This window comes from Ceratocystis lukuohia, assembly GCF_044167205.1.
Source record: "Ceratocystis lukuohia strain C4212 chromosome Unknown Supercontig7_pilon, whole genome shotgun sequence".
Taxonomy (NCBI): Eukaryota; Fungi; Ascomycota; class Sordariomycetes; order Microascales; family Ceratocystidaceae; genus Ceratocystis; species Ceratocystis lukuohia.
This window is the reverse complement of record NW_027263526.1, coordinates 411912-438403: the sequence shown is the minus strand read 5'-3', so window position 1 is coordinate 438403 and position 26492 is coordinate 411912. Positions and strand designations below refer to the sequence as shown.

Here is a 26492-nt window from a genome sequence, read left to right as displayed (position 1 = left end):
GCTGAACTGAGTAGTTTTAGTTAAAACGAGCACAATGCAGGCAACGAGCCCGTAGGAGGGTGGAAGCTTAACTCTAAATAACCCTAATTTTGGGGTTATACCCGAACTGTGACGGCAGTGTGGGGACAAGGCTGAGAACTTTGGGAAGACAGGGCTGACCTTTTTTCTTATTTTCTGTTCGTCTGCTATCTTGAGGCTCTATCACGGCATATTGTATATATCTACGTCTACACAGCCGCTCTGGTATTTATACCCGCATCCACATCTATTTCTCGACAGATCCGCTCTCCTCCCCGTCGCTCCCGCCATGTCGTCCCCTCAATCACAGGACTCCTACTCCGAGACCAAGCAGCCAACGGACATCGCGTACCGCTTCTGCAGCGAATGTTCCAATACTTTATATCCCAAGGAAGATCCACAGCGCCGCGTGCTCATGTTTACGTGCCGGACATGCGAGCATACTGAAGCTGCCGAGAGTGCGTGCGTGTTCCGCAACACCCTGAACAACGTAGTTGGAGAGACGGCTGGAGTGACGCAGGATGTCGGCTCGGACCCGACCCTGCCGCGTTCCAACAAGCAGTGCCCAGCTTGCTCGCACCCCGAGGCTGTGTTTTTCCAGTCGCAGCAGCGTAGCGCCGAAACGGGAATGGTAAGATGGACAGATGTCTTTTGTGTGCTGTTGAGAAGGGCCTTTCTAACTTTGTGATTCTTCCTCTACAGAAACTGTTCTATGTGTGTTGCGACTGCGGCCACATCTTCCAGTAAGCGTGGGGGGTTCCTTTGGTTTTACGGTGGCGTTCTAGGAGTTCTCAGCTGTCATTTATCCTGCGTTAGAGTTAACATGCCTATGTTGATGTTTTCATGTTTCATGAAAGAGTGTTATAGCAAAAGACCGTGATGCATGAAAACAGACCAAACAATCTCTGTGCTTGTTGTATATGCTCCTATCTCATAGTACCATCGTATTTACTCTGTATATTGTACACCCGCCTTTTCCAAGGAGCTGCTTGGAAACAGACATCTAAGGGAGAGTCGGTGGATTTGAAAAGACAAAAGGCAAAAAAATCGCAAACTAAACGCCATGAAGTCGCCTTCGCAAAGGCAGCCTCAATATATGAATACAAGTAATGTAAGTGTACATGCACATCAGTCTTTGCTCCCAGTCCCCGTGCCAATACCCACACAGTCAGGACGGGCTTCCGTTCCGCCGCCAGGACCGCCTGTGCCCTGTAAGCCAGCCCCATCCTGTTCACTGTCTACGCCTGCAGCGGCGCCATGGACAATATCTTGCTCCACTTCTTCTTGCGCAGCTCTTGGCCCACCACACCGTTGATGCGGGATCCGACCGGGTCGCCGGCCTTGTTGATCAGCACACAGGCGTTATCGTCGAAGCGTACGACGCTGCCATCGGGTCTCTGTGACATTTGCTTAGTGCGGACGACGACGGCGTGACGCATGTCTCCGCGCTTGACCTTGTTGGCCATGGTGGTTCCGGACTCGGAGGAGCCACGCTGCTTCTGCACTACAACGACAAGGCGATCACCTAGACAGCGACGATAGAAAGAGATAGTAATAGGGTTAGCGTGTGTCGACTGCACCGGATATTAGGATAGCTCAGTAGCGGGCAGGAACGGGGACATAGAGGAGCGGCGGGACGAGGCTAGGTGGGAAGGCAGACAGCTTTCTTCAGCCCGGGGTTTGTGCATACCAATACCAGCATGGCGCTTCTGGCCAACCACCATAGCGCACTCGACTAGGGCGGCACCCGAGTTGTCGATGCAGTTGAGGATAGTCTAGAGAGGAGGGGAGAAGTCTGGTTAGTCATGCAATGTGGCCAATTGGGGAGGACTGGGCGAGACCCGGCTTCGGCTCCTGCTCACCTTCAGTTGAATCATGGCAGGCCGTTTAATTCCGCTTGGCGCAAGAACGTGCAATCACAGCTTTCTCGCTGTTTTAGCCTGAGCATCAGGGAAAGGCCATCCATCGCCAGTGTCTCTCTTCCCTTGGCTTTCCAAGCTTTTCAGTGGGGCCCAAGGCTGGTGGAGAACAACAGGTTACTGTAGTATACAGTACATATAATGGTGCATACTGTAGTGCATACAGTACGGCATGGAGAGCAACAGCTCAGAGCTTGTGACAGCTGCTAAAAGCTGACTGACAGCTGATTGAGGGCACATGGTGACAGCTGCAGGGACCACCCGATGACACAGTGATCAATGCTGGCAGCTGGCAGCGGCTGGCACCTCAACTTTCCCCTGGGACTCCCGTGCCGCTGCCGCATATTTGGTTGGCTCTTCCCTCCTTCCCGCCAAGTCCAAGGCGTGGATTTGGGGTTGGGGCTTTGCCGCTTGTGCTGTGCTGTGCTGCGTTACGTAGCCAGGTACCTGCTTTTGTGTTATTTTGCTGTTGATGCTTTATTTCGCAGAAAGCGAGCTATCTTGCGACACTTTTTCCTGGGAGGCGGTTGTTTCCTCCTCTTCTTGCCGTTAGTATTAGTTCCTTCCTTTTTTGCAAGATGGGAGAAATATCTGGGCACGCCTGTTCCTTTTTTACTTTGTTTTTTTGGCTTCCTAAATTTCTCCATCTTCAACATTCTCCCTAATTAAACAGGCGACTTGGCTTACCTCGCTCTTTGTCTCTTCGTTCTTTCTTGCCCACAAATCTGCGTCCTTTTTTCTTCTGAAACCTCTGGCTGGAAAAATCAAATGTCTTGATAAATCTGTGCAACGTCACGTTAATTGCAATTGCCAACACGAGCCGCCGGTATCTACGCTGGGCTTTGCCGGCTCGTATAACAGCTTCTCTGAACGGTTTCCCTTCCTTGTCTCTCTACGACGGTGCTTCCAGCCGGGCCAAGCTCTTTTCCGCTCTTTTCCGCCCTTTTCCTTCTTGAACACACACACACACACACACACACACAGAGCAGGTAGCCTTTGCTCCACCTCACCCACAATGCCGCGCAAACCTGCAGCACAGAGCAACAACAATAACAGCAAGAAACCCGTCTTAACCCTGGCGCAAATCTCCGCCTACGACGACATCCTCACCGATTCTCTTATTGACCACGTACGATTTGAACCCCAAAAGGCCCCCGCGGTCCGCCTCTTTTTCCTTCCCTGCCCTGTCATCGCTTGAAAATGCTAATGCTGCGCTCTGCGGCGATGCTTTCTACCCACTAGGCCTTTTACTGGACTATAGTACCCAAGAACCGGCCGTCGTACCACCCGTCGCGAGGGACGCGTGAGGAGGAAATATCCAGCATAATCACCAATGAAATCATAGTCAAAAATGACCTCGACAGTGCCGAGCAGCAGCTCATCGAGACCAAAGGCCTGTCCAAGTTCTACACCAGCCTTCGAACCGATGCCGAAAAGACCAATTTCCGCGCCCACATGCGCCGCTACATGAATGTCTATCGTGTCGACTGTGCCTGGGAAGTCAACAGTACGAATCGTTACACCATCATCAACCATGAAGCCTCTATCACAGCACGCCGATTTATCCGCCGCAACGAGACCATCAAGTACCTGGCCGGCATCCAGGTAGTCATGACTCCCGAAGAGGAGCGCGAAATTTCAGTGAGAAAAAAGGACTTTAGTGTTGTGGTCTCGGCCCGCAGTAAATGCGCGTCTTTGTTTATGGGCCCAGCGCGTTTTGCCAACCACGATTGCGCCGCAAATGCGAAGCTGATGACCACCAGCCAGTCGGGGATTGAGATCGTGGCGACGCGCAACATCGAGGTCGGCGAGGAAATCACTGTCACGTACAGCGCAAGCTACTTTGGGGAAAACAACTGCGACTGTTTGTGCAAGACATGCGAGGAAAATCTACGCAATGGCTGGGCCCAGCCTGTGGAAGGGGCCGTGGCTGGTGTGCCTTCGGGGGTCAAGCCGAGCATTGAGGGGGGTGAGCTGGCAGCGGAGGGATACTCGCTTAGACGCCGCCGACGCCGCTGTGACGACATCTCGGCCTCATCGGCCTCGCGCTCCTCGTCGGCGGCGCTTGCGGTTACAGAAGACATCCGACCGAAAGTAGCGCGTGGTGCACGTCATAGAGCGGCTGCCAATGCAAGCCCCGGCATTGCAGCAAGTGAGTCTCCAAAAGCTTTGACCGACTCAACCAAGCCGAGCCCAAAACGCAGGCTCAGCCAGCTAGAGACACCCCCCATCACGCCAGCAAAGAGAGCCAAGTCCGAGTCGGATAGCGAGAGCGGATCTAGCGGTAGAGGGTCTGGCAGCAGAGGGGCCACAGCAGTAGTTGTTTCTTTCGATAAGAGGGGTGGCAGATCAAAGCAGCAGGCTTCAAACGCGCCCTTAGTACAGCCGGATGCCCGCTTGCTTTCTCCCGAGAGTATGCCCGAGAGCGAAGCTAGCAGCACCAGCGCTCTGCCAGCTCCTAAGACAGCAGCCAAGTCAAAATCCGCTGTCAGACCCACCAAGCGTTCGCCTTGCCGCGTGCCGGGCGATTACACCCTCACGCCGCTTTTGCTCTGTGAGCCGGAAATGGCCTGGATCGCATGCACAATTTGCTCGGCCGTCTTTGTGCAACACAACGCATACTACACCAAGTCGGCGTGTCCGCGCTGCGAGCGCCATTCCAAGCTATACGGCTTTGTGTGGCCTAAGACGGAACCCGCTGGGCCACGCGATCGCGAGGAGCGTGTTTTGGACCATCGCACAGTCCACCGCTTTTTGCGGGCAGCCGACGAACTGCGTGCGCGAGGACGCAAGGTCCAGCCGAGCCGGAGCCGGAGTTGTACGACGCCAGGCGAAGGGGAAGAGGCAGGGGCCGATACAGAAACAGGGCCACGGCAACGGGGAAGGTAGGTATGGGGCACATGGGCACGCAAGTTTAGGGACAAAGCGATATGCTATGGATGCGTTTTGTTAGTCTCTCAAATTTGAGGGATGGGTGGGGAGAATGCGAGGCAGCAAGATCCAAGAACGGCCCGGGTATAAGTGAGCCATGACGTCATACAAAGCAGTGTGTGTAACCTGGCATCACCCATTTACGAACCGCTCGTCTTCGCTTTAAGCCTTTTAAGCCTTGTTCATGGCTCAAGCTGGGCCTGTCTCCTAGCATAGCATGCATGCCTTGCGCTCCACTTCCTTCCTGCTATTGTCTGCCCGCCCCCTCTCTCATGCCCTGTAGCATGGCTGAGGACGACAAATTTTTCCTCTGCGTTGCACTCTCCTCCTTTTCCTGTTACTCCCCCGCTCGATCTTTTAGTTGCTTTTTACCTCTGGGCTGCATATTGCATGCGGTGTCATGGACCCTTGTCTTGTCCTGTCTTCTTCTAGCTAGTCTAGTGCAGCGCAAGCTCAAGATCATGTGCTGCTATAGAAGCTCCTCCTTTGTTTCATGTTTCTCCCGTGGCTGGTTTGGATTTCCTGTTGGATCATTATGGGATGGGCGTCCTTTTATCGGCAGGTTTTGTTTGTTGTTTTCTCTACACTTTTCTCTACACATATGTGAATAATGCTATTACCGCCCGTCCGTGTATCCTTTTTTGTTGTTTTCTCTTCCTCTTTTGTGTTTATTGAGGCCCGTCTATTTTTTCATGTAGCCTTTTATTTTTACCCTTTTTTCAAGCGCCTCTGCTATTCCCCGTGTCGTAATATCAACGCCCCCCCCTTCTTCCTTTGATACCACTCCCTAGTTCTAGCTGCTTGACCGCCATTTTCGCTTCGTAGACAGCAAGCCAGCCACTGTATGTATGCAGACAGCTGTAAAGTTTGGTGCCTTTTTGTCGATGGGATAGATTACGCAGGCGAGCGTGCCGCAATCCAATGCTCTTATTAGCAGCACAAGATAGGGATGGACCAGACAGACGGACAGACAGACAGACAGCCCTTTTGGTTGGCAGGAGCTATTAGGACTTTCATCCCATGTCGAAACAATCAAGACCCAGCCATCTGCCTTTTCTTGGGCTTGTATGGGATAAGCTGTCTAGGATGGGGGGGGGGGGGGGAGAAGCGGTGAAGAGAGGTGAGGAGCAGCAGGATGGAGGATTAGTATGGGAAGTGCTAGCAGTGGTAGCAAACATTATTATTATAGACTGTATGGGATTGGCTCTTATTCTCTCCGCTCAACATCTCCAACTAAACAAAGCCACTCCGAATTATACAGGCACACGAATGCCGCCTGCATTAGGGCTCAAGCCCACAACTTTTTTTTCTTTCAGACTTGCACGTAGTCTTTGCTTCCTAGGGCCTGTGGACAAGGATTGTGTGACAGCTGGAGAGGGGGGCCCTTTTTTTTATTTTTATTTTTCTTTTCGCCTACTGTGTACCGTAGCAGCGACGTTGTACGGAGCCAAGGCATTCCTTTGACTTTTTTTTTTTTTTTTTCCCTCTCTTCCTCTTCTTTGCGTTGCATAAATGGCGTCACCGACAAGAAGCGCAAGGAAAAAATCTTCTTGTTCGTGCTCTCTCCTCCATGACGCCATTCCCAATGGCCATTCAGCCGAGGGGCGTGCCACAAAAAAGGTTAGGTGGGGTAGGATAAGGTAGAGACGAAAGGGAGAAGAGAAGAACCAGAGCGCTGTCGCCGCCCACTGTGGCTCGCTCTTTGTTGATTTGTCCCCTGTCATGTCTGTGCGATGTGTGGTTCTTCTTCATGCTTTCTCTTTCCCTCCCTCTCTGTCGACTGGGAGCACGTGTGAATTGGCAGCGTACACGGTGGTAGCAGCCCACATTGTGGAGGTTTCACAGGCGTTGTGTCCAAAGCACAGTGCAATCAATGCAAGGAGGTAAGAAAAAGACGGCGAGGGGGAGTGTAGAAAGAGCCAGAAGGGGGCAGGCGTTGATGGATGGAATGGGAAGGGCTTAGACCCAGACATGTTTTCGGCTATGGGAAAGGAAACTGCTGATCATAGGCTGGGAGAGGACGAGCAGCAATTCGCTTGGGGACTGAGATTACGCTTAGCGGCGGCGCGTATATGCTGAGAGAGCGAACGGCTAATAATAGATGATGTAATACGTGTTGCTCCCCACCATGGCTGGCTGTGGGCCTTAATCCTGGGTCTCATCTCTGTTTTGGAAAAGGCTAGTCGCCTGGCCAGTCGTTCCAGCGGGTCTGGGCACTGCTATCTGATGTTGTACAGAGAATCATAAGGGACAAGTCCTCTGGGAAGCAACAGCAGTAGCAGCAGCTAGAGAGACGAAAGAGATGGCTTGGATCTGCCTGGGGGGAGGGGCATGATGGCGGTTCCCCATCACCTCCATCCGTCGCCTCACCGACTCATAGCTGAACTTGCAGCAGACGAAGCAGAGCGGCCAGTGCTACCACAGCATAACATTGTTGGTAGCTTGTAGTATCGGCAACAGGTGGAGGGAGATATACATGTGAGGAGGCTAGACCTAGACCAGACCAGCCAGCCTCTGGAATTCGTACGCTGTGAAAAAGTGACTAGGTTTTGTGGTATGTGTTTTTAGCACAGGGACAGGGATCATAGAAGGCTTAATAGAACAAAAATGTGGGCTTTCTTAGTTGGGCAATGGCAACTGCCTTGTTTGGCCCAGCAGGGTCTAGTGTGGCCTCTAACGTATTTTGAGCCACCAAGCCGGCTCGCCCCTAACAAACACAAAGAACTAGTGCTAGAAGCAAGGCGAAACCCTGGACCCTTGACATGGCTTTGTTCGTGCCATAGGAAGGCGGGCTGTCCCTCTTCTTGTGGTCCTAGTGGCGCTATCCTTGTCACCCCTAGGTGCCAGGAGCGTGCTATGCTCCCTGGTCCTTGCTGGGACTACAACAACACCGGGCCTCGTTTTTTTGCGTGTGCAGAGGAGACAGGCGATTCGTTTACTTGGTGTTTGGCCGTTGTTGAAGCAAAGAGTGCAAAGATTGTGAGCTGAGCAGGTCGAAGCACAGCCCTTTTCCCATCCTGAATTCATGCAGATTTCGCTAGTATTACACATAATTGCATATTAATGAAAGAGACAAGGAGACAAAGGGCGTTTCTTTTTTCTCCCTTGTTCACAAGCTGTCTCGCCGCCATTTCTCGCTTAATGGGAGAGAGAAAGAAAACATGGACACGGAGATGAGATACGATGGACATGAAGTCTGAGAATGCATTAAACTTCAATTTATTGTTCTGTTGCAAAGGTTGATTGACCCATTCAAGAAAAGACAAGAAATTCCAAAAACTAAAACTCAAACAAAAAGCAGCTAAGCAAAAACAAATCTAAGATAGAACAATCAAGTTTTACAGTCTGAGATGTCGGCAAAACAGACAGCAGAAGCGCTGCATAGAAAGACAGAAGAGCAATCCGGCTCAAAGCCGGGTTCCAAAAAAAAGAAAAGCAAAACCAAACAAAACATACAACGGTCGCCCGAAGTCAAAAACATAGTAGCAAAGTGGGTGGTGTTGTGCTTGTGTCGTCTCTATCAGATGTTGTTCATTATTCATCCGGGAGAAAAAAGGGCCACAAAATTGGCCCAACAAAAAAGGTCGGGGAAAGAGAAAAGCTGAGGCCAACAAAAAGATAACTCTTTTTGTCGTCTTTTTTGTGCGTCATTCGGAAACCGAATGAGTAAGAAAAAAAAAAAAAGAGATATCAAAAGAACAGAAAAATGTGGAGTAAAAGTTGTGCCAGCGATGACGGGAGGGTATAAACAGAAGGAAAAGGAAAAGAAATAGAAAAAAAGTGTATGGCGTGGGCGGTGCAAAGAACAAGAAAACAAAACTTGACCAGAGACAAAACAACAGAAACACAATAGTCTATAAAAGAGACGGCCAGGAAACAGGCAGGAGACCAGCGGGCGGCAGATGCCGGTAGAAAGCAGCGCCCTCACAGGCCCTAGCTCAATCACCACGCCTGGGATTGGTTGCATCGCGGAACAAAACGTTCCTTGAGTCTCTCGCGCATCGCCTCTTCCTCCACCTTCTTCTGAATCTGCTGCCACGACACGCCGTCGTAGCCCGACTGGCGGGTCGAGCGCGGCCGTCTAGCATCTACTAGGGTGGAAACCCTAGTGCCGCTACCATACTCCATCGGGTCGGCTGCCACTAGTTCGTCGACAGTCATCTCCACGTTAGGTCGCACGTAGTTGTTGGCGGTGGCCTTGGAGGTCGACTTGAATTTGCTGGCCTTGGTTGACGACGTTGATGACTTGGGCGACTGGGTCCGAGACGATGACACGATGGCCGTAGTGTGGGTAGTCGAGGGCGTAGAAGAAGGCGAGTCGTGAGAAGGCCGGCGACTGATTTCGCGGTTGTGAGCTGCAATGCGAGCATTGATGCGCAGCTGCCGTGTGTCTTCATCATCCGAGTCGGAAAAGATGAGAGGCGTTTCATAGAAGCGGGCCTGCTTGCTGTGACGGTGGGCTCGGCGCTCGGCCTCGTCAGCCTCTGCCGAGGTGTCCTCATGGCGGACCTTGGAAGACGACCGACCCGAACTGCCGCTTCCAGACGCAACAGTCTTCTTCATCTGCATGCGCTCGCGCTCGCGGGCAATTTCACGGCGAAGCTTGTGCCGGATACTCTGCTTGTGGCGGTCATCCTCATCGTCGCTAGCCTCGCTCATGGACGAGTACGGCGAAACTGACTGGCGGCGGGCACGGGTGCGGCTAGCAGCGCGCTTTTTCTTGTGCTGGGAGTCCTTGTCATTTACGCCAGACTGGTGGCTTTGACGCATGCGGGACTCGGAGAGGGAGGGCGAAGTCTGCTGTGGTTGGTGCTGCTGCGCCGAAGACTTGGAGGAGGACATGTTTGGAAGAGTAGATGAGCTGGGAATTTCTGGAATGGTTCGGGGGATATGGGCAGTGGTCGAAAGGCGGCGATGGCCAGTCGAAGTGTAGGAGTGGGATTGAAGGTGCGACTTGGACTGAGAGTACGAACTAGCCTCTTGGTGGTCCCGAGAGCGATGCGGAGCGCTATTCGATTTGCTGCTCGTGCTCTGACGATGGTGGTGATGATGACTGCGGCTGTCGTGGCGTCTACGATTGTCCGAGACAGGACTACGAGACGGAGACTGGACAGAGGCAAAAGTATGATTTGGCAGTGCCAGGTGGGCTATAGAGCGAGGGGAAGCAGAGGCTACGGCTAAAGTAGACGAGCGACGGTGAGTGTAGGAGGTAGAAGCAAGTGAAGTACCAGACGCTGACGGAGAGTCTGGAGCAATTGGAGGATGAAATAAAGAAACAATGGGTTTAGGGCATTCAATGCCAGTAGAAAGATAAAAATCACACGGTTCAAACTGATCTGAATCGTAGAGTTGACGAGGAGAAGGGGAGGAGGAAGATGAAGGAGAGAAAATGAAGCGGATATATTTGCACATTGCAAGAGAAGGGAAGAAGAAAAAAAAAAGAGAGTGGGAGGAATGCAGCATATAAAGGAATGGGACAAGATTGGCTCTGGCTTCTGTTCTTTTTTTTTTCCCCTTCTAGGCTAGGGAGGGGGTGGAGAGGGGGGTGTGAAGTCAAGTACGAAGCTAAAGCACAGTATAAAGGAGAAAACAAGCAGAGAGAGAGAGGAGACTGAGCCCAAGAGCACAAACAAACACTGATGCAAGATGTGACAATTAGCTGTGTAAATAGTCGCCGTGCTTTTGCCCGCTTGTTTCTTCTTCAGAGTATAGAGCAGCACAGAGAAAAGTGAGTCTGTTTAGGCGGCCAGCTAGTCGGCTGATTGACTAGTTGACTTGTTGCCAATAAATAGGGCGCCCTTGGAGAACTCGCAGGCTGGTTTGGACAAGCGAATTGAGAAGAGCAGCGCAGCAACAGGGCCTGGTCTCGTTTGGCACGAGATATGTCGTATAGAGAATGTTCCGTCTTCCACTGCTGTGGTCAACAAAGAAAAATAAAGAAAAAAAGGAAGGAGAAATTTTGAAAACAAGAGGTGTATGTGTAGCTTTTTGGTAGGAGTAGGTGTATGAAGGCCAATATGGAATGGAGCCAAAGGAAAGCTCTCTGACTTTTTTGCTCTTGTCGAGCTAGGATGGCCTCAACGAGCTGCGGAAAAATAACCCACAACTCCGAAAGGAAACCCTTTGGAAATAGCGGGTGTTTCGTGGCTAGGGCAGAGGGGGGCCTGATTTTGGGGTGTCTATCCTGAGAAACGCCTGTATCACGCCTCAAAAAGAAAAGGATACCGCCTCGGACAGATACCAGGGAATGCAGATGTTTTGGAATATAAGGGTGAGAGAAGTGGGCCGCAGCACGGGATCGAGCGTCAGAGCACCGAGTATGAAGAACTGCGGGAAGGTCAAATGGGCGATGTAGTGCAATGTAATTGCAGTTGTACGTGAGCGTACAAATGTCAATATTGTGTGTAAGATCAAGAATATTCCGCTGAAAGCTAGACCTGGGACCCCGAGCGGGATTATTGGTGTTGGTGATGGCAAAGAAGTATGACTGAGTGTGAAAATGAGGGATTGGGAAACTGGATAGTCAAAGGGAATCCCCGGCAGTAGAAGCCCCGGGCGTGTCAGGCTCTTTATATAGCCTCTCAACCTCTTTGTTCCCCGGTAGATTGCCAGCACCTACGCTTTGCAGGGCATCAAGATTTTCCCCGTTTCGAACGGAACCGCTATCTTTGTCTCATGTGAGTAGTTGTTCTCGTACCCTCCCTCCCCCCCCACCCCCGTGTGCAATGGATGGCTTCTAGGCAGACAGGCAAAAGAGAATCAAGCAAAAGTAGGAAGCGGCCCACACCCTTCCGCTCTTTCCCACCATAGCCTTGTGACTAGGAGACCCCCATACCATCGTAAGCACACCCCTTCCTGAACGATGGACAGAATAAGGGGGCGAGGATGTACGGATCCAGTCTAGTAGCCACCCCAATCAGGTAGTGTGCGTGTATGTGCTGGACTAACAGCGGGCAAGCAACTGCAAACAATGGTATTGCTGGCTGGCCAGGCCTAGAGAGACCACAAAAAAGGCGGGATTAATGCAGAAACGAATGTCGCAAGGTAGATGTATATTGGCGTGGACACGCGTGGGGTTTGCCTCTGCTGTCGCTGACATGCGATAAACAGAGAGTCCGCCTTGAATTGGCGGCGCATTGGAGGGCCAGACCAACCAGTCCAGCAGACAAGATGCGGTCTAGCCTCTTGTTTTCTTTTTTTTGGCAACACACTTTTTGCCTGGTCCTTTTCTCTGGTTTAGATGCGTTTTTTTCTGCTTATTGTGTACACACCTTGACCCTTGACTTGTCGTCCACGCCTCGTTATCGTCTCGTTATCGTCCTTGGCCTTGAATCAAGGTCTCCGAGCATGCTACGGCCGCCGCCCATTTCATTATGTTGGTAATTGTGCTCCGCCGCCGAGAAAAAGTGACGTAGTCAGGGCTTGCTAATACCTGACCTCTATACTCTTGCCTTGCCTAAGCCTGGCTTGTATTAACATAGGTATGCTTTTCTTCTGTACAGGTTTCTTCAACTAATCCGTAGCCTTGTTCCTTATAGCCTTGTGCCAATGACACATGATGACATATGATATGATCAGCCGTCGCGAGCTGTGCTAGGATTTTCCTGGTCAAAATGCTGGGGGTTGCGAACAATGACTAAGCACTTGCCCCTACCTTTAGGGACGCCTGGACTAGACAATGGACTAACAAGACAAGGGCACAGACGAGCTAGTAAAGCAAGATAGACAGGCTTCTGGTTGGACGACGCCTAAGAAAAGGATTTGCGATTGTAATACTACACGCTGCTGCAGGTCTCTCAATACTACAGCGCTGCATATCTTCGCATATATGTGTCTGCGTACATACGTGTTATACATCTTCAAAGCATCCACCGTGAAGATAGGGGTGGGTACTTGGTCACTTGAGCTTGAATACGGGCTTTAGTGAGGAGACGGCGGAGAGCCAACCTAACAGTAAATCATGGTAGGGCAGCAGTCTGAGCAGGGGGGGGGGTGATCCACTGAAACCTGTGACCGGCCTAGCTCAGCCTAGCCTGCCTGATCTCATGCTATCATGCTATCATGCTTCTGCCTGTCCGTATGAACTGAAGCCAAAGAGGAGATATGGACACTATAGCCATCATCGTGTCGTCATAGCAAGGAGTTGGGTAGCCCAGGCGGATAGAGCTGCTACGGTGGCGATAGTGGTGAGGGTCTGAACTAAAAGAAGCGCAAAATTGTAGCGGCGAAAAATGGACGATAAAAGCAAAAAAGGGAGGGTAAACAAACGTATGATCTTTGACTTTTAGCTTGTGGTTTGTCGGCAGCACGGCCCGCACTCTAACAGATAAGAAAAGCTAGGCAGTGGCCAAGATGGTTGAGTTATCGACATGTTGTGTGCCAAAGACATGCCGGCCAACCAATTAGCTGGTACCCGGTCTGGGTCTCGGTCAGCCTGGGCCTGTTTGCTTCTTCATATTAGGGCACGGTATTATCCGTCTTTTTTTGCACACCCTTTTTTCCGTAACTTCCTCTCATCTTTTGCTCACGTGCTTTTACGCACAAAACGACATAAAGTAACACAAAAAAACATCGGGAGCGGATAGAGCGTTGTTTTAGTCAGGTGGTTAGGGCATGTTCTAAATACCTACAAGAACAGATTCCACTTTCCAAATTAGAAATACAAACACCATAGCAGTTGTCGTCAACGACACCAAAGACGAGACATGCCAAAAAACCAAAATGATGCAAAAAAAGCCTAAAAAGGCATCCCCAAACTAACGACATGTTACACGTTTTACAAGACACTAAAAGTAGCCACGTCCGCCTAGCAATAGACCCGATAGACTCGAATGGCGAGTTTTGATTGGCGCACAGAGGCCTTGTCTGGATAAAGAGAGAAAAGAGAGCCTGTATAGACAAATGCAAGCCCCACCATAAAAGTCGTACAGAGCCAACTTGGCGGCCTCCTACGAAATGAAAATTCTTCAGTTGCAGACAACTCCATGCTATTCCCTCTCTCCTCATTTTTGCCTCAACCTACCCCATCATCTCCTTGGCCTGTCCGTCCACTTGCCCGTCATTGCTGTCTTGCCAGGGTTTTCTCGTAAGCAAATCATGTACATGTCCTTTCGTTGATTTAGTCTGCATCAATTCCATCCTTTCTCCTCCCATGCCCCTCCTTCTCTCCACCCCTCCCTCCCCTTTGTCTCCCTGACCCAATTTCACCCCGGCTCTGCTTCTTATCTTTGTGTATCGTCGTGCATGAGTTTTGCTCTGCTATGACTAGTGCTTGCCGCCAAGATAACATAATCCCATATACTGCGGCATATCGTGCTTGGGCTCTCTAGCCATAAAAATGACGTCGGCTTGATTAGCATGGCACTAATAAGGGTTAGACAGTTACTTCACATCTGGCACACCAGCGTATGTGCCTGTCCAAGCCCTGACTGAAGATCCTACACATTGGACTTGCATGCAGCCTGAGAGCTAATTTCGAACTCTGAGCTTTTCGCTTACACCCCTCCCTCGCCGCTGACCGAGACCGCTGTAGCCTGTTTGTCGTCACTGAGCAGAAATGAGGAAGCCAATTCTTCCTTCTAGCGGCCAACAACCAGCCTGTAGCCTGGTGCGCACCATAGCCTTCTTGTCTCTTCTGGCCGTCTCTGTTCATGTATTGGATCTCGTCTCGCACCTTGGCGGCCCGAGACGTGAAGCCCTTTGTCAAGGAGAATAAGCCAGGCTATCAGCCATGCCCCATCCTGGATTTGCTGCGCAGCTGGACTAGAGTTACGGCGGCAACAGCGCTACTAGCGCCATAGACAGAGTGGCATAGTTTGAATTGTGCGCCGCACATGGCAGAGCTTTCGACTGTGTGTGCGATGCATGCACTCACATACGTATGTACAGTACATGTGATCCATACATACAAACACTGTGTGCATGCACACACATGCCATCTGCAATCCATATGCACTGCACTCGCTATTCCGCGTCTTTCGTAACGGGGAGGATGGGAAAGTCTTTCCGGCCTTCCTCTCCCTCTGTTTCTCTCCCCTCCCGCTGTATCTTCTGACTCTATCTCTTCCTGTGCAACAAGCTTCCAAGTCTGGATGCAGAAAATAGCAACCAGTACACGCACTTCTGTGCTTCACTCTCACCTGCTTGCATAGCTGCACATGCACTGGTATGTGCACGCACCGTGCATAGCACTAGAACCTTTCTGTGCAGCAGCCCAACCCGTCTCCAGTCCTAACTAACTCCGCATTTGTGCTATGTCATTGCTTCACCCCTCCGTCTTTTATTTTTCTTGAGCTAGAGAAAGCGAGAGGTAAGGGTTGTGTCTGTGGTTGTGTTGCGTTTAGCAGCAGTATAGATTCTCCGACCCCGCTTTTCTGCCCAAACTCCAGGCTTTCGGCCGACCGACGTGCACGTCCGGACAACGATCGCTTCTTATACATGCAGATGCTGAGTTGTTCTCCATGCAAACGTGAAGAAAAAAAAGAATGCCAGCTAAAAAAAAAAAGCAAGCGCAGTCCTGACTCGGGTGGGCATTTGGTAGAATGAGGGCTTAAACTTGTCACTTTTTTGTGCCTCTCCATCTATTGTCGCCTGCCACTAGACAGCCTGGTGTAATACAGCCCATGTTGTGTCAAGCGTCATATACCAAGCTTACAATACTGCTGTGATGACGCTTCTAAAATAGATTTTGTGCTAAGAAACACAGGCATACATCATCATGTAAGTCCAAGAGAAAGAAGAGCCTGGACATGCTGTCTAGAGGATAGTTCCACGCCCTCCTGCACAACTGATAGGCCGGCTTCTGGAGTGAAGACTGAGAAGAGAGGGGCTGTGAGATCCACATGCATCACACACCCTTCTTTCTTGTTCCCTTTTGTAGCCCTACCTTGTTGCCGCGCTTTCTAGCGATTAGTGGCTCTGAAGTCATGTCATAAGCACTTTCACATGCATTTTGCTAACCTCAAGCACTTGGACACATGAACATTGCCAAACTAGCCTGTGCATAGCCGGCCTTTACGCCCCAGACTTCTTCTCCCTCCATCCTTTCCTCTCCTCTTCCCCCCAATCTTTCCCCTTTCTTACTCACCGGGTCTGGTTCCATCCGGCAGAGAGCGTTGATCTCCTCACCCCCTCCTTCTTTCCGCATTCCGCACCTGCATGCTGATCTAGCTTTCCTGATAGCTGCTCGCCGGCTTCTCAGCATCTGGGTTGCCTCTTTGTCCTTTCCTCTTCCCTCTCATTCTCTTTGGCATCATCATGATCACAACCACCTCGTATCATGGCCCCGAAAAGTGGGGCTCGGCGCACCAGGTACACTGTAGCCGGGCAAAAAACCCCGGCTGCTTTTTTTATTTTTATTCTCTCAATCACTTAGCCAAGTGAAACTGACTGACTAGTTTCTCTGTCACTATCAAAATATTTTGACTACACCCTAGCTTCTCAGCCTGTCGATTATGGCCTGCTAGGTGATGTAATTAGCAAGCCCTCAAGTCATCCAGTGTCTGCCTTACGGCAAGCAAATCTCTTTCCAAATATGCATGGCTGCCTGCTTCCTTTGCTGACATGCTCCCGTTGTTTCTCTGCCCTTCTGACCAGTTCTCTCTGCCAACTTCGCTTAGCGGCTGCGTGCATCTTGTTCCCTCTGGTCACGCCGCCGTATCTTCTTTGGTTGACTGCTTGCATCTTATCACATCACCCAAGTCCCTAATTTTGCTCACGCCTGTGCTGTGCTGAACAGCCTGCCGTGAGTCATCGCCACACCACATGACACAAGATACAGCAGAGTAGGCACGGCGACATAGCACCAATGGTCATTCATTCATCCGTCTAGAAATTGAGCTGAAACCTTGCACGAAAAGTAACGTAGGACTCTTGCCTCCGCGCCACACGTTAACACGCCACACATATAGAAAAGAAGGCGGGACGCAAAAAGAAAGAAAAAAATCTAGATACCTCAATCCAAGAAAAGAGTAAAAGGAAAACAACAGTCATATCTACATACCCTTGCTTACATAAAGCTCTCCCATGCTTGTTCATGGCCATCGTTAAACCTCCTCTGACGTCACGGCCTCGTAGCCGCCCCGCCTCCGACCGCGCGTCATTTCGATGAGCGTTGGCGCCTCGTACATGTCGGTATAGTTGACCTTCTCGCCCTTGACCACAGCCATGCCAGTCTCGCGACGGCCGAACACAGGAGCCGGATCGCACCAAAAATCGGAGCAGTTGGCAATGCAGCCGTGCGAGTAAGGGTTCTTCTTCTTTTTCTTGGCAGCTGCAATGCTGGAGCCCACAGTGCGGCCCGAGACAGTCTCGATGAAGGGCGTGACACCAAGCAACACGGCGATTTGCGACAAACAGCCGCCCTTTCTGCCGCCACGACCGTGGTTGTGACCAGCATGCGGGTCGTTGGGGTCGCCGGACGAGCCTGAGATGAAAGACGGGTGGTTCGGGTCGAGTGGCATGCCGGTGGACGTAAAGGCCGAGGTGACACTGGCGTCGCGAATGCCAAACATGTTTTCATATGTAGTCATTGCGCGGGCAACCTGGATGAACTGGACAGAGAGAAGCATAGACACCCACACCAGCTGCATAGTGTTCCAGATGCCGATCAGTAGGGCGTATGCATCAGCGTTGATGAGTCGGCAAAGGCTGGGTGACAGGAAAGCGCAGGTGGGCTCTGCGTGCTCAGAAATACGGGAAAAGTCTGCACATGAGCTAAGATTAGTATTGAGGACCAATGACAGAGTAAGAGGGGCGTGCAGTCGGGGAAGGGGACACTTACAGTGGTAGAGGATCCAGTCGTATATCAGAATTCCCAGCGCTAGCGTGATGACGTAGAGGAAGAAATGGCGGTGGTTATTGACACCAATGCAGTTGTTGACCCATGGGCAGTGGTGGTCGTGTTTGGCCACACAACGCTGGCACCGCTTGCAGTGTTTACTGCGCAGCGGCGTGCGGATCATGCATGTGACGCAGAAGTTTTCCTCGTCAAACTTCCACAGGCTAAGCAGCTCGTCAATCACGGCCTTTTGCTCTGCGATGCCGTTAAGCCGCGGGACAAACCCGGGGTCGTACACCATCGAGGCAGTGTAGAAGTAGACAACCAGCACAAAGCACACAATAAACAGCAGGCTTAGGAGCGAGTGCGACTCGCCGGCCCCAGCCTTGAAGGTCGTCTCGGGCATCACCGTCCATAGCCAGTTGAGGCCAGTCCAGAACAACGTCGCGGCAAAAATGCCTGCCATCCAAGGCGTGCGGCTAAAGTGGCGCATGTCTGGGGGCGCATATTCCATGACCTGCAGGGCAACCCACATGAGACCATACGAGACAGCAGCTGTGGTGGGCACGGCAGCGAAAACGGGCATGTGGGCCATGATGTTCAGGCCAGCCCAAACGAGAATGAAGGGCCAGAAGAACATGAACTTATTGACGAAGCCCCGCCTGTCCTGAAGCATGTAGGCCGAACCGGGCCAGCTAGGCACAGAGGCATGTCCGTCTTGATCGTATCCACACTCCTTAAGGGCGCGGTGCCAGGCCGATGCAGTGTTGAGCTCCACCGCGGTCGTGGCAGGGGTCTTTCCGCTAGTCGTCTGAGCGAAGCGGTCGGCGCCGTACTCGATGAGCTTGAGAATGCACTGCGGCGAGCCTTTGACTAAGGCCCAGTGAAGCGCAGTGAAGCCCTGCTCGTCGGTAATGTGCACAGAAGCTCCCCATCGCAGGAAAACGTCGACGCAGCGCGGGAAGCCCTTGTAAGCTGCCCACATAAGAGCAGTGTGGCCGTAGGAGTCAAGCACGTCAACGGGTATTCCCTGGTGCAGTAGGAGAACAATCAAGAGCACGTTGCCGTTGAAGCTACTGATATGAAGCGTGTTGTATCCTTGGGAGTCGGTGATGAGCGGGTCGGCGCCATGCTGGAGGAGGAGATTTACGGTGTAGTAGTGACATCTTTGAGCGGCCCATTGCAGCGGGGTTGAGATGGATTCGCCGCCTTTGCGGTTAATTTCTGCGCCGTGGTCGATGAGGAACTTGCACATGGCGTATTGGTTGTTGATGGCGGCCCACTAGAAGAGAAACAGGGTTAGTTGGCGAGGGTTAGAGGAGGAGGGGGAGAAGCGAGGGGAAAGGAAAAATTGAATGAGAAAGAGAACCACATCAACATCAAGAATGAATAGCAATGGGTGATAAACGAGAATGGGCAAGCTCTCCCTTGCCTCAGACTTACATGCAGCGGAGTGATACCCTCGTCATCATGATAGGTAGCATCGTAGTTGCCTGTCTCAAATAGTCTCTCCATGGCCGCGACGTCGCCCACGCGCGCAAAGTGCATGATGTCCGTCTCGTCAGTAGCGCCGGCAGCATCAGCACCCGGCGCGGCTCCACCGGCAACAATATCCTTGTTGCGAGATGTATCGACAACGGGGTCAGAGCCAGCCGACGACTCACCGCCAGAACCGATGTGGCCGAGCTCCATAGCGCTGTTGGTGCTTCCAGAGGCGTTGATGTCGAGCACAGGCGCGGCAATGGCAGATTTGGATAGTGGAAGGAGGGTATGTTTCTGGGGCTTGTCCATGCCACAATGTGGGGGGCTCGGGCTCGGGCGGAGGTCGGAGGGCGGAGGGGGGAAGGGAAGCACAGGTCGGAATTTGCTACGGAGGCTCGGTTTCGATAGCGTAGGCCGACTGGTGGTGTTGGTGTTGATGTTAGCTGCGGGCTAATGGCGTCTAATTTATTCCACGCTGGCACGATTTAGCGATGTCTAGGGTAGCCTGGCGGTTGAGACAAGGCTTAGGGATAAGCGGGGAGGGCGTAGAAGAGCGTTGCTTATACAAAAATGGGAAACACGACGGCACACGACAATGCTAGGGAGTAGAGGAGAAGACCATAAGTGGTAGGCGAAAAGGGAAAAGAGAAGAAAAAAAAAGGAGAAAAAAAGATGAACGAAATGACGATCAAGAGGAAGGGCCTGGCTTTCAAGAGACTGAGAAAAGAAGCAGCAAAAAAGATATAAAAAAAGCCAGAAAAAAGGCAGGCAGGGGCTTACAAAGAGAAGAAAAAGAAATTAAAATCAAAATATGGGAGCCAGGCTGGCCGCAGCAATCCCGCTCCCAACAGCCAATAACACGCCGTCCCCAGCTCAATACAGACTACAGTATCTTACTATCGTACATTGACGCTCCATCTTCCCGCGTCTTTTTGCTGTGCTATCAGCTCTTTCCTGATGATCTAGCTCCCTTTTCGTCACTCTAAAAGCCCGGCTGCAGTAGGGGAGAAAAATATGGCGGGCTAGATGGTCATAAATCAAGTCATTTTATCGCCTGCGTCTGTCTACACTAATGGCCCCTGTGAGCCTGGGCTTACCAGGGCGCAGCAGGGCATAACAACACCCAACCACAAATCCCCCGAGCACATCCCGCCCTAGCCATGATTAGGCTGCTCTATAAACTATGCCGTCACACACTGCAGTCCGTATATATATATATATATCTCTCTCCCCTTAGCCTTGCCTCCTCTACTTGCGCACCATCCACGTCAGCAGGTCCACCTTGGTCGCCACTGCCACCGGCTTCATCGTGCCATCGGCCGTCTTTTCTGTCACAATCGCGGCCGAGTTCCACTCCAGGAACTTGCTCAGCGTCGTTAGCGACGAGGCCATGGTCAACTCGACAAATGACCGCTTCTTGGCCTTGGCTGAGCCGTCAGCTGCTAGGTCGCGTGCATCTGTGACGACCTCATCGATGCGGCTAAAGTCGAACATGACCGAGCTGACGAGGCTGTCGGCCGTCGCCCGGCCGCTTGAGATGTAGCTTAGCAGGTTGCCCAGCGTCACCAGGCCAACCAGCTTCTGGCTGTCGCTGAGGACCGGGAGCTGGTCAAAGCCCTTGTCGCGCATCGTCTCGATGGCGTCAGCGCAGCGCTGCGAGCCGCTGACTGTGGTCACTGGCTTCAGGCGCAGCTCTGAGATAGTTGCGTTGGCAAGACCATCATCGCCAGTCCCCGCAGGCTTCGCCGTCTTGGAGGCGCCCTCCTCGGGCGTCAGAAGGTGGTTGGCAGCAAGCCAGTCATCGTCGGCAAACTTAGACAGGTAGCTGCGGATGCTGTCGGGGAAGACAACCACGATCTTGTCATCCTTGCCCCAGCCGTTCTTCCGCACAGCCTGCACCATGGCTGACATAGCCGAGCCCGACGACCCGCCAACCAGGATGCCCTCCTCGGCGATCAGCCGTCTAGCCAGCTGGAACGACTCATAGTCCTCGGTCTTGTACCACTCGTCGATCACCGGGCGGTCAAGGACGTCAGGGATAAAGTCGTAGCCAATACCCTCGACCTTGTATGGCTGGTTCTCGTGCTCCTTGTTCAGTGACTCAGGAACAGCCAGAATGCTGCCCTGGGGGTCACCAGCAATGATCTTGATGTTGGCGTCGTGCTTCTTCAGGCCGCGACCAATGCCAGTAATAGTGCCGCCCGTGCCAGCGCCAGCCACAACAGCCGTGATCTTGCCGCCGGCCTGCTCCCAAATCTCCTCAGCCGTGCCGAACTCGTGGGCGTCGGGGTTGGCGGGGTTCGTGTACTGGTCGAGGATGTGGGCGTTGGGGATCTCCTTTTGTAATCTGCGGGCAACACCAATGTGCGATTCGGGCGCATCCCAGGCCGCCTGTGTCGGCGTGCGGATGATGGTGGCGCCGAGAGCCTTGAGAACCGATACTTTTTCAGCCGACATTTTTTCGGGGAGTGTGATGATGGCCTTGTAGCCCTTGATAGCGGCGACCAGGGCAAGGCCGATGCCGCTAGAGTAGGGAAGCAGGACATGTTAGCAGCGCAAGGCAGGATCAGGCAGTAAAAAGGAGATAGACCTACGTGTTGCCGCTGGTCGGCTCAATCAGGGTGTCGCCGGGCTTGATGCGGCCGCTTCGCTCGGCCTCCTCGACCATGCGCAAGGCAATACGGTCCTTGACACTGCCACCGGCATTGAAAAGCTCAACCTTGGCATAGACCTCGCAGTCAATGCCGAGCGACTGGGGGACCTTGTTGAGGCGAATTAGTGGCGTATTGCCGATCAGCTCGGTGACGGAAGCGGCGACACGGGGCGCAAGGGATGGCGGCTGGGAGGACATGGTGAGCGGCAGTGGTGTGGTGATGCAGAGAGTGCGAAGGAGAATAGGAGAGCGAAGCCAGAATGTGAGGAGGAGAAGAGAAGAGAGAGCCTGAGAAATTTTCTGCTTCTTAATGCGATGAGAGGGATATTTACGTCAGATTTCCCGCGGATAGCGCAATGTGGGTTGGTCAAAGAAAGAGAAGAAGGGCCTAGGGTTAGCCACAGAGAAGATCAGGATGGGCGAATGAGAGAAAGGGACGAAGAGGAAAAGTGAAAAGAAAAGAAAGAAGATCAGAAGAGCGTTTATGCTCAAGAAGCCGCTCTGTATAAGACGCCTTCCCATTTCTTCCTCCTGCCTATAAAAGACAAGAAAGCATACTTAGGTAAGCAACAAAAAATAAAACCCGCTTTTTTTTTTCTCTTTATTTTGCTTCCCAGAAAAACGATCATCAGACTTGGCCAAAGCTTTTGCATCCCAGCCAAGCATAAACCGGGAAAAAAATTCTCCTCTTGACGTTATCCTCTATTAAAAATGCCCTCCTCAGCCATGCCCTTCCCTGCTCCCCTGCCACTTATCTCTTCGCTATCTGCTGCCCGCGGCCTCTTATTCCCTCGTTCCCTTCACACCGTCACCCGCGCTCACTACCTCCTCCACCGCCCCATCCACCACTCCCTCTGCCCCTCTTCTTGATAACTATAATCCCTGCCTCCGTGTCTCGGCCTCGGTCTGTGCCCACGTCCGTGCCTGTCCCCGTAGTGGAACATCGTCCGTCGCTGGTCTGCACAAAACACTCGGCCCGGCCGTCGGGGCAAGTTTGACTCGACAACTACGTACGGTCGCGACCGCCGCACGTTCTGCTGCTGCTCGGGGCTGCTCGCCCCGGAGAAGCTGTATGATACGTCTGACTCGCTCATGTAGCGCAAGTGCGTTTCGCCCTCTAGCCCGGAAAGGTCGCTGGAGGCGATAGAAGCCGACGTGGTACTACTATTTCCACTGTTATCGTGCTCTACTTTTTTCTTGGTAGAGCTGCGTAGGAAGTAGCAGCAGCTACAGATGCACAAAGCAAACACAAACGCACCAAGGACGGACCCTAGAATCGCCCCAAGCTCAATATTCGTAGAGGATGAGGATGAGGACGAGGATGAGGAGGTCGGGGATGTAGTCGAAGTCGCGGCTGGCGTCGAAGGCTGCGAATGGATGTAGCTGCGAGCTGGTGTCCCGCTGCCAGGCGGGAGGGAGGCAGAATCGGAGAATTGACTATGTAGGACAGCCCACACGAAGGCCTGTAATATCCTGGGTATCTGCGACATTAGACCACGCTTAGAAAACAAAAGATTGAGCTGTAGTCGTGCTTCTTTCCGGACTTGTAGATAAAAGATAGACGGACAGCAAGCCCTTGGACAGCCTTTTTGAAGGGTCCGTCTAGGCAGGCTTCGGCCGCCCAAAGCGTAGAGCAGGGGGAGAGGGTCTGCCCCTCCCTCTTCCCCTCCTGCCGCTGCTCCCCTCATTCTCGTGTCCTCGTTCCCTCTCGTCTGCAGTCTTGTCAAAGCCTGGCTCGAGTCCGGCTTGTCTTGGTGGTACATGGAGGCTAGCGCTGCTGTGTCTGGGCGCACATGTATGAGCCGAGACAGAGACAGAAAGGCAAAGGGTCTGTGGGCGGTGAGAAGACCCCAGACGGCTGGTTCATAATTTAACCTCTTCTTGCTTAGTTCTCCATGTTCTCCCCGTCCCTGTTCTTGTGTCTGTTCTCCTAGCAGGACAATGCGAGGCTGATCTGATGTTGTACAGCAAATGCGACCCGGTAACCTACATGTATGTCTGCCGGTAGCTCTCGCCCCGGTACGTGCATAACTACGATCCGCTCTAATACTGGCCGACTTGCGTCAACCAAAGCCTGGCCCCTTTGTGTGTCTGCTTCTGTCTAGTCTACTAAGAGCAGTTCTTTGCCTCCTCCGCTTATTGCCTTTCCCTCTAACCCCCATCCAAATCCTAATTCCCTCCTTCTTTCTCTCTTCTACCTCTACTTATCCCATCAGCTGCTGCAGATCCGTTGGCGGCCACCGCACCTGTGCGAATGTCAAACACCGCTTGATGCTCTGCAGATATTTGCGTGTCACCTCGTCACCCATCACATGGCCCTTTTCGCCATTATGCAGCTTCTCGCGCGCACTGCGTTCGTGAATGCCCACCATGGTCACTCCAATAGGCCATGCCGCCTTTCCAATGCTCAGGCGCAAATAACCATCGTTCGCATCCACGTACCGCCGCTCTTGTGCTGCTTTGACAATCTCGACGATTGGCTCCAGGACCGAGTCCTCGATGTCGTCTTTTTCGAACTTGCGGAAGAGCTGCAGAGGAGGAAATAATTGGGTTAGCAAGAAGCGTATAGACGCTTAGGGAGATTGCCTAGGGTTGAAAAGCGGTAGAGCCTAGTACTCCCTAGTCGTAGCCATGATGTAGCTATAGCTGAAACTAAGGCTCCATCCCTCGCCATCTTAACTCACCGGTTTCATGTCTTCTCGACATCTCTCCATTGTATTGTATGCAGCCCGGCTAGCACTTGTGTCTACACGCTCTCGTTCCATCGCGCGCTGGTACTCCACCAAGACCATGGAAAAGTACGATGCCAACTGCCGGAATAGGTACTTGCGCCCGGCCTTGTCCTGAGGCACGCTTCCATCCAGCCGCATGTCCTTCTCCTCAACCGGCTGCAGCGTCGTCGGGATCGGCCCGTCAGTGACCACCGTCGCCAGCCTGTGGTAGCGGCGTACACGCTGCCAGTGTGACTCGCCAAACAGCCTGACCGGGTGGCCCAGTTCGCGCAGTCGCGGTGCCAATTCCTCCTCAGCCACATCGTCGACGCCATCTTCCTGTGCCTTGCGGCTCTCGGCCTCGGCATCGTCAACTTTCTTGAGCTCTGGCAGGCCCAGACGCTTGCGGCGTGCAGCTTCCTCCTCAGCCTCGCGCTCCTCGCGGGCTTGTCGCGACTGTTCAGCCAACCTCTGGCGCTTTTCCTCGCGCAGACGCTTTTCTTCGGCCTCCTCCTCCTCGAACTTGCGCTTGGCGTTTTCCTTCTCCGCGCGAGCCTGGGCTGCAGCGGCTTGCTCGGCTTTGTATGCGGCTACTCGCTCGGCTTCCAGCTCAGCTTTCTTGACGTATTTCTTGGATTTTTCCGGCTTGGCCTTGGCCAGCTCCTTTGACATGAGAGACGCAAAGTCCATTCTTGACGGTTCAGTTAGGGCGATGATGGGGGGGATGAATTAGTCTGGCGAACAACGATGGCATTGATAGGTGGTGTTTGAAGACATGGCCCAGCTCCACGCCAAATTTCGGCTAAGCTGCGCCGCTTAAATGTCGGCTAAACACTGCAAAGGGCTAAACTTGCAAGCTGTGTAAGGCTCATCTTATCATCTTTAGTCCAATTTCCAGTTTCGAGCTTTCTTGCTCCTCTACGTCATACTTTCTCTTTTCTCTTTTCCTCTTTTTTTCTTGCCTTTCATCTCCAGGTTAGACACACACGCCCTCGCTCTATCCTCCCCTAGCCAAAATGACAAACTGGCACTGCGATGACGATCCAACGCCCTTCCATCTCCGCGTTTACACCAGAAACAACACCTTCATCCAGTAAGCCAGCCGCCATCCATCCCTCAACCATACACCCAGCACTAACCAATGAATCCCTCCAACTCCGCAGTCCCGATGACCTCGCCTCGCATCGTCCGCCCAGACACCTTGACATCTACACCCTCCCCAGCTGCACACTCGGCAATCTCGCCCTGCTGATAGCGGCCGAACGACCCGAAACCTTCCCCGTGCCTGCACTGGGCACGCGCGTTGCCTTCCAACATATCTATCCTGACCCATCCCCCCACGACTCATCCAGCTCCGCGTCGCTGCGGCCGCGCTACATAGCTCGCGATCTGGGGAACGTGGTTCTGGGGGGCAGCGGCATCGGTGCTCTAGCGGCGCCCAAGGACACAGACGATGATGGGGATAGTTCAATGGCCGGGCTGGATTCCCACGGGCGCAAATTGCCCCCGCTGCCTGTCGATGAGGCGCTCAAGTTTGAGACGAGAACGCTCAAGTCGCTGCGCTTCGTGCCAGGCGATGCCATTGCCGTAGCTGTGCTGCCACCTATGGATGATGGGCACGTGGCACCCATGACGACGCTGCGCCGGGACAAAGGCGCGGCAGATAGAGATCGCAGCGGCTGGGGCATGGGACGGGAGAGAGGCGGCGGCAGCGGCGTAGGACGAGAAGGTCGGAGGAGTGGCGGCGGTGGGTTTGATATTCCGCGGGGCGACTGGAGACGGGGCGATCGACTGCCTGAAGAGCCGTTTACTAGGGCGCAAAGGGGCCGTCGGCGGTGGTAGGCTAGAGTGTATGTGTTGTAGTGTGCTTTGCGGGCGTGTTTCGGGGCTGTTTTTTTTCATACTGTGTTGTCAGTAACCTGCCCTTGCGTCAAGTCATCTAGCGGCGAGCCAGTCCCATTGCATTTAATCTCAAAATCAAGACCACAGATCCGCTCTTT

General features: G+C 52.7%; 7 protein-coding genes across 7 annotated transcripts; 3 read left to right on the top strand and 4 right to left on the bottom strand.

Moving 5' to 3' along the window:
- Window positions 1–307: 307 nt before the first annotated feature.
- Window positions 308–765, top strand: HOO65_070067 (DNA-directed RNA polymerase II subunit RPB9; the record flags this gene model as incomplete). Its single annotated transcript, XM_071005198.1, has 2 exons — window positions 308–649; window positions 721–765. The coding sequence occupies 2 exons, from the start codon at window positions 308–310 to the stop codon at window positions 763–765; spliced, it is 387 nt and encodes a 128-aa protein (XP_070856785.1).
- Window positions 766–1256: 491 nt separating this feature from the next.
- HOO65_070066 (mitochondrial 54S ribosomal protein uL14m) lies at window positions 1257–2177 on the bottom strand (the record flags this gene model as incomplete). Its single annotated transcript, XM_071005135.1, has 3 exons — window positions 1257–1522; window positions 1709–1793; window positions 2160–2177. 3 exons carry the CDS (start codon window positions 2175–2177, stop codon window positions 1257–1259), a joined length of 369 nt encoding a protein of 122 aa, XP_070856784.1.
- Window positions 2178–2952: 775 nt separating this feature from the next.
- Window positions 2953–4826, top strand: HOO65_070065 (Histone-lysine N-methyltransferase SET9; the record flags this gene model as incomplete). Its single annotated transcript, XM_071004971.1, has 2 exons — window positions 2953–3066; window positions 3180–4826. The coding sequence occupies 2 exons, from the start codon at window positions 2953–2955 to the stop codon at window positions 4824–4826; spliced, it is 1761 nt and encodes a 586-aa protein (XP_070856783.1).
- A 3984-nt stretch (window positions 4827–8810) lies between these two features.
- HOO65_070064 (uncharacterized protein) lies at window positions 8811–9710 on the bottom strand (the record flags this gene model as incomplete). Its single annotated transcript, XM_071001239.1, has 1 exon — window positions 8811–9710. The coding sequence occupies one exon, from the start codon at window positions 9708–9710 to the stop codon at window positions 8811–8813; it is 900 nt and encodes a 299-aa protein (XP_070856782.1).
- Window positions 9711–16912: 7202 nt separating this feature from the next.
- HOO65_070063 (Palmitoyltransferase akr1) lies at window positions 16913–21979 on the bottom strand (the record flags this gene model as incomplete). Its single annotated transcript, XM_071004785.1, has 5 exons — window positions 16913–17571; window positions 17650–18928; window positions 19090–19578; window positions 20389–21652; window positions 21723–21979. The coding sequence occupies 5 exons, from the start codon at window positions 21977–21979 to the stop codon at window positions 16913–16915; spliced, it is 3948 nt and encodes a 1315-aa protein (XP_070856781.1).
- A 1089-nt stretch (window positions 21980–23068) lies between these two features.
- HOO65_070062 (Pre-mRNA-splicing factor 18) lies at window positions 23069–25182 on the bottom strand (the record flags this gene model as incomplete). Its single annotated transcript, XM_071004934.1, has 4 exons — window positions 23069–23148; window positions 23349–23735; window positions 24045–24309; window positions 24466–25182. 4 exons carry the CDS (start codon window positions 25180–25182, stop codon window positions 23069–23071), a joined length of 1449 nt encoding a protein of 482 aa, XP_070856780.1.
- Window positions 25183–25527: 345 nt separating this feature from the next.
- Window positions 25528–26334, top strand: HOO65_070061 (Sin3 associated polypeptide p18 (SAP18); the record flags this gene model as incomplete). Its single annotated transcript, XM_071001238.1, has 1 exon — window positions 25528–26334. One exon carries the CDS (start codon window positions 25528–25530, stop codon window positions 26332–26334), a length of 807 nt encoding a protein of 268 aa, XP_070856779.1.
- Between the last annotated feature and the right edge of the window lie 158 nt (window positions 26335–26492).